The 17,214-nt window shown below is 44.4% G+C and overlaps 1 protein-coding gene across 1 annotated transcript in view; it reads right to left on the reverse strand.

Annotated features, from left to right (window-relative positions):
• Positions 1-726: 726 nt before the first annotated feature.
• Positions 727-17,214, reverse strand: part of LOC120028536 (cyclin-dependent kinase-like 1) — a 45,517-nt gene continuing 29,029 nt past the window's right edge. Inside the window, exon 9 of the mRNA XM_038973727.1 lies at positions 727-738. Coding sequence (XP_038829655.1) covers positions 727-738 — 12 coding nt within the window. The remainder of the gene's footprint in view (positions 739-17,214) is intronic.

Raw genomic sequence — 17,214 nt, forward strand, 5'->3', positions numbered from 1 at the left:
CCTCTCAGGAATGGACCAGCAACCACACCCTCACACCCCTTTCCTGCCCTTTACCCCGCTCTACCCCCTGCCCCTCTGTCCTGCCCCTTACCCCCTCTACCCCCTGCTCCCTGTCCTGCCCCTTACCCCCCTCTATCCCCTGTCCTGCCCCTTCCCCCTTCTTCCCCTCTGTCCTGCCCCTTACCCCCTCTACCCCCTGTCCCACCCCTCACCCCCCTCTACCCCCTGCTCCCTGTCCTGCCTCTTACCCCCTCTACCCCCTGTCCCACCCCTTACCCCCTCTACCCCCTGCTCCCTGTCCTGCCCCTTACCCCCCTCTATCCCCTGTCCTGCCCCTTCCCCCTTCTTCCCCCTGTCCTGCCCTTCCCCCTTCTTCCCCCTGTCCTGCCCCTTACCCCCCTCTACCCCCTGCCCCCTGTCCTGCCCCTTACCCCCCTCTACCCCTGGCCTGCCCCTTACCCCCCTCTACCCCCTGGCCTGCCCCTTACCCCCCTCTACCCCCTGGCCTGCCCCTTACCCCCCTCTACCCCATGCCCCCTGGCTCTGCTCTTTGTGACCAGTCCATCTGCGCCGAGGAATGAGGATATGGTGTGTTTCCTGCCAGCTGGACTCAGCATGTGGATCCTGATAAACCGTAATGCTGTGTGAGGAAGGGGACAGAACGACACAGGTCTCTCTTTCCACAAACCTGAGTCACTTAGCCTGACATCTGACGCACCCTCGTCCTCAAATGACTGGCTGGCAAAAACAACACGCATCCTTAAACAGAAACACACTAGAAACACCTGTCGTGGTCAAAGCCATGACTCCTGTTTAGCAAAAGTATTGTTGAATGCCTAATCAGCTCTCTCTATGCATTGTACATTTGAAGAATTACTTATTTTTACAGAAAATTCAACATAATATTGACTTGCTTTTTTGCCCGAAAACAGTCAAATTACAGAGATTGTCATTTAAAAATAATAGTAATAATTTGGTTGGTGCTTATATTTGTATAAGTACAGGTGTGTATTAATAACAAATACAAATACATGTTTTATATGCATGTGTGAAAACAGATGTACCTTAATTTGAATGAAATTACATTGTATGTGAGGAAAGTTTGTGAGGCACACAGGAAGCACGTCATGCCTGAACTAAACAGTACAGGAAGTGCATGACGTTTTTGTTATCCACACCCTACAAAGGTCATGAAATACTACAGTTATCCTAATTTAGCTAAATGGCTAACATCGCTAGCTAACAAATTACTAACATATGTGCTGGTTCAAAGCCGCAACAGTCATGGACCGTAAAAAAAAATAAAAAAAAATAAATAATCCTTATTCACAAAAGTGCAATTTACAACAACAGGCAAAATAGTATTATCACAATTATTTCACATAAAGGCCTGAGCAGGATGCATAATAAAAATTAAAAACAAAAGTAGGATAACAATGCTAATTACATCACAACATGAGCAAAGGTTCCAAAAGAAACCACATGACACTTTTTAGGATCTACAACTGTCACGTTCCTGACCTGTTTTCCTTTTTCTTGTATTTATTTAGTTGGTCAGGGCGTGAGTTGGGTGGGTTTGTCTATGTTTGATTTTCTATGTTGGGATGTTTGTGTTCGGCCGGGTATGATTCTCAATCATTACACCGTTACAACAACGCTCTCAGTATAGTGATGCATGTGTTTTGATGTTTTACGTATTCAATTGTGTTATTCCGAATTCATCCGTAACCAATTTGTTGGACTCGCGCGATACTTTTCCCGCATGCGCGGGCTACACAGAGAAGTATTTCTCAAGTCTCAAACAATGGAATATAACGCTGCGAATAAAGATAGGATTCTAAATACAAATGTGTAAAAAAATAAAAAAATGTTTTTTTACTTGTTATTTAAGCTGTGAGCTCTTAGGAAACAAAACACACTGTCTCTCTTATAACTCAATAGTTGTTGTTTTGTTTCTGATAATTTGAGCAGATCTTAAAGTCCCTACTCATCATATATAACCCATTCACCCCTGTCCCAATGTGGGGCAGTGCTCACTCAGTACAAATAACAGAAATCTGTCACGTCACAGAAAAAGTGAGCCAGTCTCACAGACAGACAGTCAGATATTAGGGGTTGAGGTTGTGTGTGATGTGTTGTGTCTGACACAGAGGATACGTCCCAGTCCAGTCTGCTCCCCTGACTCACTGGGTCAAGCCACGGACATCCCATCCAGCCACAGGGAACGAAAGGCCAAGCGTTGATTTACAGTTGTCTTTTTTTAACACCACAGGAGTGAGCAGCACAGCAGAGTTGCGTGACTTCACTTTCTCTCAGTGAGTTCATCATATGACTCTTTCTTTGATGACGTCAGAGGCCTGTTCACCTGGTGATGGATGGAAGGAAATGGAGGAGCTTTAGAGGTAAACAAAGAGAGAAGAGGTTTAAGTTAGAACCCAGAGAGAGAGAGAGAGAAAGTGCAGACAGTGGGAGGGAGAGAGAGAGAGACAGTGGGTGGGAGAAAGATAGACAGTGTGGGTGGGAAGTAGCAATGTGGTGAGGGGGAGAGGGGAATGAGGGAGATTGCTGTCCTTCTGGGTGTAAGATTCATGAGTTTTGGCTTTGTGTGGTCTTGAGAAAGTTTAAACAAACACAGAGAGAGGATAGTATATATATGAGGGACTGGAGGAGAGAAGGGGACTGACATCATTCTAGTACTGTCTATGTAACAACATGTACATCAGTCATGTTATTCACCTCAGGCTGTGAATGATGCAACCCACATACAGTATGAGATGAGTATACAGTATCTTACAGAGTGTATGTTAGTTAGTGTATGTTACACATTGTAAGTTAGTGTATGTTAGTTAGTGTATGTTAGTTAGTGTATGTTACACATTGTAAGTTAGTGTATGTTAGTTAGTGTATGTTACACATTGTATGTTAGTTAGTGTATGTTAGTTAGTGTATGTTAATCAGTTTATGTTAGTTAGTGTACGTTAGTTAGTGTACGTTAGTTAGTGTACGTTAGTTAGTGTACGTTAGTTAGTGTACGCTACTTAGTGTATGTTAGTTAGTATGTTACTGTGCGTTAGACAGTGTATGTTACACAGTGTACAGTTGAAGTTGGAAGTTTACATACACCTTAGTCAGATACGTTTAAACTCAGTTTTTCACAATTCCTGACATTTAATCCTAGTAAAAATTCCCTGTCTTAGGTCAGTTAGGATCACCACTTTATTTTAAGAATTTGAAATGTCAGAATAATAGTAGAGAGAATGATTTATTTCAGCTTTATTTTTTTCATCACATTCCCAGTAGGTCAGAAATGTACATACACTCAAATAGTATTTGGTAGCATTGCCTTTAAATTGTTTAACTTGGGTCAAACGTTTTGGGTAGCCTTCCACAAGCTTCCCACAATTAGTTGGGTGAATTTTGGCCCATTCCTCCTGACAGAGCTGGTGTAACTGAGTCAGGTTTGTACCTGCTCAGTTAAAAGCCTTGCTCACACATGCTTTTTCAGTTCTGCCCACAACTTTTCTATAGGCTTGAGGTCAGGGCTTTGTGATGGCCACTCCAATACATTGACTTTGTTGCCCTTATTAAGCCATTTTGCCACAACTTTGGAAGTATGCTTGGGGTCATTGTCCATTTGGAAGACCCATTTGCGACCAAGCTTTAACTTCCTGACTGATGTCTTGAGATGTTGCTTCAATATGTCCACATAATTTTCCTGCCTCATGATGCCATCTATTTTGTGAAGTGCACCAGTCCCTCCTGCAGCAAAGCACCCCCACAACATGATGCTGCCACCCCTGTGCTTCACGGTTGGGATGGTGTTCTTTGGCTTGCAAGCCTCCCCCTTTTTTATCCAAACATAATGATGTTCATTATGGCCAAACAGTTCTATTTTTGTTTCATTAGACCAGAGGACATTTCTCCAAAAAGTACGATCTTTGTCCCCATGTGCAGTTGCAAACCGCAGTCTGGCTTTTTTATGGCGGTTTTGGAGCAGTGGCTTCTTCCTTGCCGAGCGGCCTTTCAGGTTATGTCGATATAGGACTCGTTTTACTGTGGATTTAGATACTTTTGTACCTGCTTCCTCCAGCATCTTCACAAGGTCCTTTGCTGTTGTTCTGGGATTGATTTGCTTTTTTCGCACCAAAGTAAGTTCATCTCTAGGAGACAGAACGCATCTCCGTCCTGAGCGGTATGACGGCTCCGTGGTCCCATGGTATTTATATTTGCATACTATTGTTTGTACAGATGAACGTGGTACCTTCAGGCATTTGGAAATTGCTCCCAAGGATGAACCAGACTTGTGGAGGTCTACAATTATTTTTCTGAGGTCTTGGCAGATTTGTTTTGATTTTACCATGATGTCAAGCAAAGAGGCACTGAGTTTGAAGGTAGGCCTTGAAATACATCCACAGGTACTCCAATTAACTCAGATGATGTTTGTAGGCCTTTCAGAAGCTTCTAAAGCAATGACACCATTTTCTGCTGTTTAAAGGCACAGTCAACTTAGTGTATGTAAACTTCTGACCCACTGGAATTGTGATAGTGAATTATAAGTGAAATAATCTGTCTGTAAACAGTTGTTGGAAAAATTACTTGTGTCATGCACAAAGTAGATCCCCTAACCGACTTGCCAAAACTATAGTATGTTAACAAGAAATGTGTGGAGTGGTTGAAAAACGAGTTTTAATGACTCCAACCTAAGTGTATGTAAACTTCCGTTTTCAACTGCACATCCATAAAAATGATGCTGATTCATTTGAAAATATATTGTTATTTGTTTAACACTTTTTTGGTTACTGCATGATTCCATATGTGTTATTTCATAGTTTTGATGTCTTCACTCTCTCTCTCTCTCTCTCTCTCTCTCTCTCTCTCTCTCTCTCTCTCTCTCTCTCTCTCTCTCTCTCTCTCTCTCTCTCCTCTCTCTCTCTCTCTCTCTCTCTCTCTCTCTCTCAATTCAGATCCATTTCAATTCAAGGGGCTTTATTGGCATGGGAAACATATGTTTATATTGCCAAAGCAATTGAAATGGATAAACAAAATTGAAATAAACTGTACATAATACACTCACACAAGTCCCAAAATAATAAAGACATGTCAAATGTCATATTATATCTATATACAGTGTTGTAATGATGTGCAAATAGTTAAAGTACAAAAGGGAAAATAAATAAACATAAATATGGGTTGTGTTTACAATGGTGTTTGTTCTTCACTGGTTGCCCTTTTCTTGTGGCAACAGGTCACAAATCTTACTGCTGTGATGGCACACTGTGGTATTTCACCCAGTAGATATGGGAGTTTATCAAAATCGGGTTTGTTTTCTAATTCTTTGTGGATCTGTGTAATCTGAGGGAAATATGTGTCTCTAATATGGTCATACATTTGGCAGGAGGTTAGGAAGTGCAGCTCAGTTTCCACCTCATTTTGTGGGCAGTGTGCACATAGCCTGTCTTCTCTTGAGAGTCAGGTCTGCCTACGGCGGCCTTTCTCAATAGCAAGGCTATGCTCACTGAGTCTGTACATAGTGAAAGCTTTTCCTTAAGTTTGGGTCAGTCACAGTGGTCAGGTATTCTGCCGCTGTGTACTCTCTGTTTAGGGCCAAATAGCATTCTAGTTTGCTCAGTTTTTTTGTTAATTCTTTCCAATGTGTCAGGTAATTATCTTTTTGTTTTCTCATGATTTGGTTAGGTCTAATTCTCTCTCTCTCTCTCTCTCTCTCTCTCTCTCTCTCTCTCTCTCTCTCTCTCTCTCTCTCTCTCTCTCTCTCTCTCTCTCTCTCTCTCTCTCTCTCTCTCTAATGAGTGTTAGGCCTGAGGGGTCTGCAAGAGGCCTGACAGGGCCAGTTATTTGAACCACATGTTGTTCTAGTGGGCAGGGCAGAGAATAATTCAAAACAACATTACAGATAAATCGCCAAGGAAGCAAATTGGTTTTCTTCTCACCCAACTCCACCCTTCCGTCCGTTTCTTTTAGGCCCTCTTCTCTTCTCTTCTCTTCTCTTCTCTTCTCTTCTCTTCTCTTCTCTTCTCTTCTCTTCTCTTCTTCTCCTCTTCTTCTCTTCTTCTCCTCTTCTCCTCTTCTTCTCTTCTTCTCCTCTTCTTCTTCTCCTCTTCTTCTTCTCTTCTTCTTCTCTCCTTCTCCTCTTCTTCTCTTCTTCTCCTCTTCTTCTCTCCTTCTCCTCTTCTCTTCTTCTCCTCTTCTTCTCCTCTTCTTCTCTTCTCCTCTTCTTCTCTTCTTCTCCTCTTCTTCTCTTCTTCTCCTTCTCCTCTTCTTCTCCTCTTCTCCTCTTCTTCTCTTCTTCTCCTCTTCCTCTTCTTCTCATCTTCTTCTCTTCTTCTCCTCTTTCTCTTCTCCTCTTCTTCTCCTCTTCTTCTCTTCTTCTCCTCTTCTTCTCTTCTTCTCCTCTTCTTCTCCTCTTCTCCTCTTCTTCTCCTCTTCTCTTCTTCTTCTCCTCTTCCTCTTCTCCTCTTCTTCTCCTCTTCTCCTCTCCTCTTCTTCTGCCTTGTGCTCCGGTCAGGGCCAGAGGGAGTCCAGTCAGTGAACTGCAGTAGTGTTAGTGTAGTGTACTATGTACTACTACAGTAGTATTACAGTTCAGTTAGTGTACTATCTATTACTACAGTAGTATTACAGTTCAGTTAGTGTACTATCTATTACTACAGTAGTATTACAGTTCAGTTAGTGTACTATCTATTACTACAGTAGTATTACAGTTCAGTTAGTGTACTATCTATTACTACAGTAGTATTACAGTTCAGTTAGTGTACTATCTATTACTACAGTAGTATTACAGTTCAGTTAGTGTACTATCTATTACTATAGTAGTATTACAGTTCAGTTAGTGTACTATCTATCACTACAGTAGTATTACCACAGTAGTATTACAATCCAGTTAGTGTTATACGGTATTATTACTACAGTAGTATCACAGTTCATTTAGTGTAGTACAGTAGTATTACTACAGTAGTATTACAGTCCAGTTAGTGTAGTACAGTAGTATTACTACAGTAGTATTACAGTTCAGTTAGTGTAGTACAGTAGTATTACTACAGTAGTATTACAGTTCAGTTAGTGTAGTACAGTAGTATTACTACAGTAGTATTACAGTTCTGTTAGTGTAGTACAGTAGTATTACTACAGTAGTAGTATTACAGTTCAGTTAGTGTAGTACAGTAGTATTACAGTTCAGTTAGTGTAGTACAGTAGTATTACTACAGTAGTATTACAGTTCAGTTAGTGTAGTACAGTAGTATTACTACAGTAGTATTACAGTTCATTTAGTGTAGTACAGTAGTATTACTACAGTAGTATTACAGTTCAGTTAGTGTAGTACAGTAGTATTACTACAGTACTATTACTACAGTAGTATTACAGTCCATTTAATGTAGTACAGTAGTATTACTACAGTAGTATTACAGTTCAGTTAGTGTAGTACAGTAGTATTACTACAGTAGTATTACAGTTCAGTTAGTGTAGTACAGTAGTATTACTACAGTAGTATTACAGTCCATTTTATGTCGTACAGTAGTATTACTACAGTAGTATTACAGTTCAGTTAGTGTAGTACAGTAGTATTACTACAGTAGTATTACAGTCCATTTAATGTAGTACAGTAGTATTACTACAGTAGTATTACAGTTCAGTTAGTGTAGTACAGTAGTATTACTACAGTAGTATTACTACAGTAGTATTACAGTTCATTTAGTGTAGTACAGTAGTTTTACTACAGTGGTATTACAGTTCAGTTAGTGTAGTACAGTAGTATCACTACAGTAGTAGTATTACAGTTCAGTTAGTGTAGTACAGTAGTATCACTACAGTAGTAGTATTACAGTTCAGTTAGTGTAGTACAGTAGTATTACTACAGTATTATTACAGTTCATTTAGTGTAGTACAGTAGTATCACTACAGTAGTATTACAGTTCAGTTAGTGTAGTACAGTAGTATTACTACAGTATTATTACAGTTCATTTAGTGTAGTACAGTAGTATCACTACAGTAGTATTACAGTTCAGTTAGTGTAGTACAGTAGTATTACTACAGTAGTATTACAGTTCAGTTAGGGTAGTACAGTAGTATCACTACAGTAGTATTAGTACAGTAGTATGACAGTTCAGTTAGTGTAGTACAGTAGTATTACTACAGTAGTATTACAGTTCAGTTAGTGTAGTACAGTAGTATTACTACAGTGGTATTACAGTTCAGTTAGTGTAGTACAGTAGTATTACTACAGTAGTAGTATTACAGTTCAGTTAGTGTAGTACAGTAGTATTACAGTTCAGTTAGTGTAGTACAGTAGTATTACCACAGTAGTATTACAGTTCAGTTAGTGTAGTACAGTAGTATCACTACAGTAGTAGTATTACAGTTCAGTTAGTGTAGTACAGTAGTATTACTACAGTATTATTACAGTTCATTTAGTGTAGTACAGTAGTATCACTACAGTAGTATTACAGTTCAGTTAGTGTAGTACAGTAGTATTACTACAGTATTATTACAGTTCATTTAGTGTAGTACAGTAGTATCACTACAGTAGTATTACAGTTCAGTTAGTGTAGTACAGTAGTATTACTACAGTAGTATTACAGTTCAGTTAGGGTAGTACAGTAGTATCACTACAGTAGTATTAGTACAGTAGTATGACAGTTCAGTTAGTGTAGTACAGTAGTATTACTACAGTAGTATTACAGTTCAGTTAGTGTAGTACAGTAGTATTACTACAGTGGTATTACAGTTCAGTTAGTGTAGTACAGTAGTATTACTACAGTAGTAGTATTACAGTTCAGTTAGTGTAGTACAGTAGTATTACAGTTCAGTTAGTGTAGTACAGTAGTATTACCACAGTAGTATTACAGTTCAGTTAGTGTAGTACAGTAGTATCACAACAGTAGTATTACAGTTCAGTTAGTGCAGTACAGTAGTATTACCACAGTAGTATTACAGTTCAGTTAGTGTAGTACAGTAGTATTACCACAGTAGTATTACAGTTCAGCTAGTGTGGTACAGTAGTATCACTACAGTAGTATTACAGTTCAGCTAGTGTGGTACAGTAGTATTACTACAGTAGTATTACAGTTCAGTTAGTGTAGTACAGTAGTATTACCACAGTAGTATTACAGTTCAGTTAGTGTAGTACAGTAGTATCACTACAGTAGTATTACAGTTCATGTAGTGTGGTACAGTAGTATTACTACAGTAGTATTACAGTTCAGTTAGTGTAGTACAGTAGTATTACCACAGTAGTATTACAGTTCAGTTAGTGTAGTACAGTAGTATCACTACAGTAGTATTACTACAGTAGTATTACAGTTCAGTTAGTGTAGTGCAGTAGTATCACTACAGTAGTATTGCAGTTCAGTTAGTGTAGTACAGTAGTATTACCACAGTAGTATTACAGTTCAGTTAGTGTAGTACAGTAGTATCACTACAGTAGTATTACAGTTCAGTTAGTGTAGTACAGTAGTATTACTACAGTAGTATTACTACAGTAGTATTACAGTTCAGTTAGTGTGGTACAGTAGTATTACTACAGTAGTATTACAGTCCATTTAATGTAGTACAGTAGTATTACTACAGTAGTATTACAGTTCAGTTAGTGTAGTACAGTAGTATCACTACAGTAGTATTACAGTTCAGCTAGTGTGGTACAGTAGTATTACTACAGTAGTATTACTGTACACTGGGTCACTCTGCGGCTGGTGTTGTCTCTAATGGAGTGACTGTCACAGTGACTCACATGGAGAAAGGCTGTGTTTGTGTATATCCAGCCAGGGCAGCGGCCCAACAGTCCTATACAGTGTTCCCAGTGGAATCCCCTACGAGTCGGCAGCCTGAGTGTGTAAATCAACATTGTGAAATGACACGTTACAAGTTCACCGGGGCTGTTTAGCATGTTGTGGGAATGAGCCGTAGGAAATGTGATGCAGTGGAAAATACCTGACTAAAAACACTGCTGCTGCCTTCACCTTCCCATATTAAGTACTAATCACACACACACACACACACATGCGCAGACACACGCACACACGCACACACACACACGCACACACACACACACACACACGCGCACACACACACGCACACACGCATGCACGCGCACACATACGCACACACACACACGCACACACGCACACACGCATGCACGCGCACACTATGGTTAAGAGAGAGCGAGAAGGAGAGAGACAGACAGATAGATAAATATATATGGAGAGAGAGAGAGAGAGAGAGAAAGAAAGAAAGCGGGAAAGAGCGGGTAGAAGATGGATACTCGTAGAAAAAAAGGTTCCGAAACAGTTATTCGGCTTTCCCCATTGGACAAACCCTCGATGGTCCCCATTGGACAAACCCTCGATGGTCCCCATTGGACAAACCCTCGATGGTTCCAGGTAGAACTATTTTGGGTCCATGTAGAACCTTCTGCGGAAAGAGTTTTACATGGAACCCAAGAGGGTTCTACCTGGAACCGAAAAGGGTTCTTCGACGGGTTCTCCTATGGGGACAGCCGAAGAACCGTTGCGGGTTCTAGATATAGCACCTTTTTTTCTAAGTGTGTAGAAAGAGAGATGTGTTTATATTTTGTTGAGCGTCTGTTTACATTTCTTGTGGCGTTGTTTGAAATATTGAACAAGGTCTTTACCCTCTCTGACTGCACGGGAATCCCCACACAGTATTGTTTGTCCATGTGAACTACACAGAATAATGTCCTGTGAACAGAAAATCTGTGGTCCTGAAGAGGCCACATATTAAACCGATATGATTCAACTGAACGGTAGAGTTACATCAGAGCAGGCCTAACTAACTGTATTACATCATGTACAGTATATTAAAAGTAATCTGTGGGATTTATCTCGTTCTAACGGCTTGAGTAATCTGTGGGATTGATATCATTCTAACGGCTTGAGTAATCTGTGGGATTGATATCATTCTAACGGCTTGAGTGTTCTGTGGGATTGACATCATTCTAACGGTTTGAGTAATCTGTGGGATTGATATCATTCTAACGGATTGAGTAATCTGTGGGATTGATATCATTCTAATGGTTTGAGTAATCTGTGGGATTGACATCATTCTAACGGCTTGAGTAATCTGTGGGATTGATATCATTCTAACGGTTTGAGTAATCTGTGGGATTGACATCATTCTAACGGCTTGAGTAATCTGTGGGATTGACATCATTCTAACGGCTTGAGTAATCTGTGGGATTGATATCATTCTAACGGCTTGAGTAATCTGTGGGATTGACATCATTCTAACGGTTTGAGTAATCTGTGGGATTGATATCATTCTAACGGCTTGAGTAATCTGTGGGATTGATATCATTCTAACGGCGTGAGTATTCTGTAACCCAGCTGGGGATTCTGTGTGTATCAGAACAGTACCCTAGCATAGGAAAACCTCCTGCTGTGCCAACCCAAAGGGTCTGACTTGTTAGGAGCCTGGGAGAATCAGAGAAATTACATCAGTCCCCCCCCGGTCAGTCCTAAATCCTAATGCCTTGTTTTACTCACACTGTAACGACTTTCCTCTTCTTCTGACGAGGAGTAAGAGATATCGGACCAATGTGCAGCGTGGTAAGTGTCCATTTTAATATGTAAAACTGAACACTACAAAAATACAAAAATAACAAAGTGAAAGAACAAACGAAAATTGAAACAGTCCCGTATGGTACAAACACAGACACAAGAAACATAGAAAAACAACATAGAATGCCCACCCCAACTCACGCCCTGACCAAACTAAAATAAAGACATAACAAAGGAACTAAGGTCAGAACGTGACGTGAAGCACAAAGACGTGACATGAAGCACAAAGACGTGACATGAAGCACAAAGACGTGACATGAAGCACAAAGACGTGACATGAAGCACAAAGACGTGACACACAAAGACATGAACAACGTTCACCTCTAATGACCTGTTTTACCATCTGACACAGCAGTTACCATATAATGACAATATATAGAATAATATAATAATTAAAATATAATATATAGAATATAGAGAATATATGCCATTTAGCAGACACTTTTATACAAAGTCACTTACAGTCATGATGACCAGGGATAGCCAAAACAAAGCACCTGTGTGTGTGTGTCTGTGTGTGTGTGTGTGTGTGTGTGTGTGTGTGTGTGTCTGTGTGTGTGTGTGTGTGTGTGTGTGTGTGTGTCTGTGTGTGTGTGTGTGTGTGTGTGTGTGTCTGTGTGTGTGTGTGTGTGTCTGTGTGTGTGTGTGTCTGTGTGTGTGTGACCACAGTTGTGTTTTATCAGATGAGACAGAGAAGCAGCCCTCCTGCTAGACTGGCACCACAGTCTTGTTAACAGGAATTAAGCAAATTACTGACTAAATATATAATGGACTTAAATAAAAACAAATTACGGGAAAATCCCATAACTGGGATTCTCAACCCCCCCCCCCCCCCCTCTCTCTCTCCTAGTGTTTCAAACATCTTCTCAGACTGAATGTCTACATGACTAGTTATCAAGACTACTGTCCTCCCTCTACCCACTGTATTGTCCTCCCCTCCTCCATCCACTGTACTGTCCTCCCCCCCTCCACCCACTGTACTGTCCTACCCCCCGCCCCCCTCCACCCACTGTACTGTCCTACCCTCACCCCCCTCCATCCACTGTACTGTCCTCCCCTCCTCCACCCACTGTACTGTCCTCCCCTCCATCCACTGTCCTACCCTCCCCCCCTCCACCGACTGTACTGTCCTCCCCTCCTCCATCCACTGTACTGTCCTCCCCTCCTCCATCCACTGTACTGTCCTCCCCTCCTCCCCTCCCCTCCACCCACTGTACTGTCCTCCTCCCCTCCACCCACTGTACTGTCCTCCCCTCCTCCATCCACTGTACTGTCCTCCTCCCCTCCACCCACTGTACTGTCCTCCTCCCCTCCACCCACTGTACTGCCCTCCCCTCCTCCACCCACTGTACTGTCCTCCTCCCCTCCACCCACTGTACTGTCCTCCTCCCCTCCACCCACTGTACTGTCCTCCTCCCCTCCGCCCACTGTACTGTCCTCCTCCCCTCCCCTCCACCCACTGTACTGTCCTCCTCCCCTCCCCTCCACCCACTGTACTGTCCTCCCCTCCTCCATCCACTGTACTGTCCTCCTCCCCTCCACCCACTGTACTGTCCTCCTCCCCTCCCCTCCACCCACTGTACTGTCCTCCTCCCCTCCACCCACTGTACTGCCCTCCCCTCCTCCATCCACTGTACTGTCCTCCCCTCCTCCATCCACTGTACTGTCCTCCTCCCCTCCACCCACTGTACTGTCCTCCTCCCCTCCCCTCCACCCACTGTACTGTCCTCCTCCCCTCCACCCACTGTACTGTCCTCCTCCCCTCCATCCACTGTACCGTCCTCCCCTCCATCCACTGTACTGTCCTCCCCTCCTCCATCCACTGTACTGTCCTCCTCCCCTCCACCCACTGTACTGCCCTCCCCTCCTCCATCCACTGTACTGTCCTCCCCTCCTCCATCCACTGTACTGTCCTCCTCCCCTCCACCCACTGTACTGCCCTCCCCTCCTCCATCCACTGTACTGTCCTCCCCTCCTCCACCCACTGTACTGTCCTCCCCTCCTCCACCCACTGTACTGTCCTCCCCTCCTCCACCCACTGTACTGTCCTCCTCCCCTCCCCTCCACCCACTGTACTGTCCTCCTCCCCTCCCCTCCACCCACTGTACTGTCCTCCCCTCCTCCACCCACTGTACTGTCCTCCCCTCCTCCACCCACTGTACTGTCCTCCTCCCCTCCCCTCCACCCACTGTACTGTCCTCCTCCCCTCCCCTCCACCCACTGTACTGTCCTCCCCTCCTCCATCCACTGTACTGTCCTCCCCTCCTCCATCCACTGTACTGTCCTCCCCTCCTCCATCCACTGTACTGTCCTCCCCTCCTCCACCCACTGTACTGTCCTCCCCTCCTCCATCCACTGTACTGTCCTCCCCTCCTCCACCCACTGTACTGTCCTCCTCCCCTCCACCCACTGTACTGTCCTCCCCTCCTCCATCCACTGTACTGTCCTCCCCTCCCCTCCACCCACTGTACTGTCCTCCCCTCCTCCACCCACTGTACTGTCCTCCTCCCCTCCCCTCCCCTCCACCCACTGTACTGTCCTCCCCTCCTCCACCCACTGTACTGTCCTCCCCTCCTCCACCCACTGTACTGTCCTCCTCCCCTCCATCCACTGTACTGTCCTACCCTCACCCTCCTCCATCCACTGTACCGTCCTCCCCTCCTCCATCCACTGTACTGTCCTCCTCCCCTCCACCCACTGTACTGTCCTCCCCTCCTCCACCCACTGTACTGTCCTCCTCCCCTCCCCTCCCCTCCACCCACTGTACTGTCCTCCCCTCCTCCACCCACTGTACTGTCCTCCCCTCCTCCACCCACTGTACTGTCCTCCTCCCCTCCCCTCCCCTCCACCCACTGTACTGTCCTACCCTCACCCTCCTCCATCCACTGTACCGTCCTCCCCTCCTCCATCCACTGTACTGTCCTCCTCCCCTCCACCCACTGTACTGTCCTCCCCTCCTCCACCCACTGTACTGTCCTCCTCCCCTCCCCTCCCCTCCACCCACTGTACTGTCCTCCCCTCCTCCACCCACTGTACTGTCCTCCCCTCCTCCACCCACTGTACTGTCCTCCTCCCCTCCCCCCCCCCCCACCCCCTGTACTGTCCTCCCCTCCTCCACCCACTGTACTGTCCTCCCCTCCTCCACCCACTGTACTGTCCTCCCCTCCACCCACTGTACTGTCCTCCTCCCCTCCCCTCCCCTCCACCCACTGTACTGTCCTCCCCTCCTCCACCCACTGTACTGTCCTCCCCTCCTCCACCCACTGTACTGTCCTCCCCTCCTCCACCCACTGTACTGTCCTCCTCCCCTCCCCTCCCCTCCACCCACTGTACTGTCCTCCCCTCCTCCACCCACTGTACTGTCCTCCCCTCCTCCACCCACTGTACTGTCCTCCTCCCCTCCCCTCCCCTCCACCCACTGTACTGTCCTCCCCTCCTCCACCCACTGTACTGTCCTCCCCTCCTCCACCCACTGTACTGTCCTCCTCCCCTCCCCTCCCCTCCACCCACTGTACTGTCCTCCCCTCCTCCACCCACTGTACTGTCCTCCCCTCCTCCACCCACTGTACTGTCCTCCTCCCCTCCCCTCCCCTCCACCCACTGTACTGTCCTCCCCTCCTCCACCCACTGTACTGTCCTCCCCTCCTCCACCCACTGTACTGTCCTCCTCCCCTCCCCTCCCCTCCACCCACTGTACTGTATCTATCACACACTCATATATGAGTCTCTCCAGGACTCCTCTATTCTTTCTTCTCTCCATCCATCCTCCATTCCTTCTCTGTCTGCATATCCTATATCTACATTGTCATTCCTTCTCTGTCTGCATATCCCATCCTTGTCTTTTTCTCCTTCATTCTGAGCGGATGAGTGTTTGATGTGTGTTGGGCAGAAGAACAAGGGATCGGATACACACCCCAAACAGGAAATGAGAAATTCAACTAAATAGACCCATGTCTGTGTGCTGAGAGAGAGAAAGAGAGAGAGAGAGAAAGAGAGAGAGAGAGAGAAGTGGAGGGAGGTAACCACAGTGAAGAGACAGAAACCGAGAGTCGATAACTGTAAAACTAACAGACATGAATGGAAACAGACCGGGGGGAACTCAGACAGGGGGGGGAACTCAGACGGGGGGGAACTCAGACAGGGGGGGAACTCAGACAGGGGGGGGAACTCAGACGGGGGGGAACTCAGACAAGGGGGAACTCAGACAGGGGGGAACTCAGACGGGGGGGGAACTCAGACAGGGGGTGAACTCAGACAGGGGGGGAATTCAGACGGGGGGGAACTCAGACAGGGGGGAACTCAGACAGGGGGGGGAACTCAGACAGGGGGTGAACTCAGACAGGGGGGGAATTCAGACGGGGGGGAATTCAGACAGGGGGGGAACTCAGACGGGGGGGAACTCAGACAGGGGGGAACTCAGACGGGGGGGAACTCAGACGGGGGAGCTCAGACAGGAGGAACGCAGACAGGGGTGGAAATTGACAGGGGGAACAAGGGGAACTCAGACATGAATGGAAACAGACCGGGGGAACTCAGACAGGGTCGAAACAGACCAGGGGAACTCAGACATGAATAGAAACAGACGGGGGAACTTAGACATGGATAGAAACAGACGGGGGAACTTAGACATGGATAGAAACAGACGGGGGAACTTAGACATGGATAGAAACAGACGGGGGAACTCAGACATGGATAGAAACAGACGGGGGAACTTAGACATGGATAGAAACAGACGGGGGAACTCAGACATGGATAGAAACAGACGGGGGAACTCAGACATGAATAGAAACAGACGGGGGAACTCAGACATGGATAGAAACAGACGGGGGAACTCAGACATGGATAGAAACAGACGGAGGAACTCAGACATGAATAGAAACAGACGGGGGAACTCAGACATGGGGGCAACAGTAGTACAGTAGTACAAATATTCTTGCAAAATGGAACTCGGCAATCAGAATCATTTCTGCTCAAAATGTAACCTCGGCATACAAACGAGACACGCACACAAGCATCAAATGACTTTAACTTAGTGACAACCGAGATTACACTCAAAACACTACTATCAGAATCTATTTCAGTGTAAAAACTAAGATGTTGTTGTTGAACTGTATATTTGTTTGTGTTTACTCAAACAAGAAAGGAACACAAATCCTAAAATTGTAGTTTTAGATTTCAACATGACTCAATACATGTCAAACAGCATACTGTAAGCACACATACAGTAAAAATGCAAACATAAAGTAAATATATTTTACATATGCAAAGAAAGACAAATAGTTATATTTGTATTACTGTACTATATGTTGTAAAGATAAACTAGTCCTATTTGTATTACTGTACTATATGTTGTAAAGATAAACTAGTCCTATTTGTATTACTGTACTATATGTTGTAAAGATAAACTAGTCCTATTTGTATTACTGTACTATATGTTGTAAAGATAAACTAGTCCTATTTGTATTACTGTACTATATGTTGTAAAGATAAACTAGTCCTATTTGTATTACTGTACTATATGTTGTAAAGGAAACTAGTCCTATTTGTATTACTGTACTATATGTTGTAAAGATAAACTAGTCCTATTTGTATTACTGTACTATATGTTGTAAAGATAAACTAGTCC

Source organism: Salvelinus namaycush, chromosome 34, assembly GCF_016432855.1.
Source record: "Salvelinus namaycush isolate Seneca chromosome 34, SaNama_1.0, whole genome shotgun sequence".
NCBI classification, from domain to species: domain Eukaryota; kingdom Metazoa; phylum Chordata; class Actinopteri; order Salmoniformes; family Salmonidae; genus Salvelinus; species Salvelinus namaycush.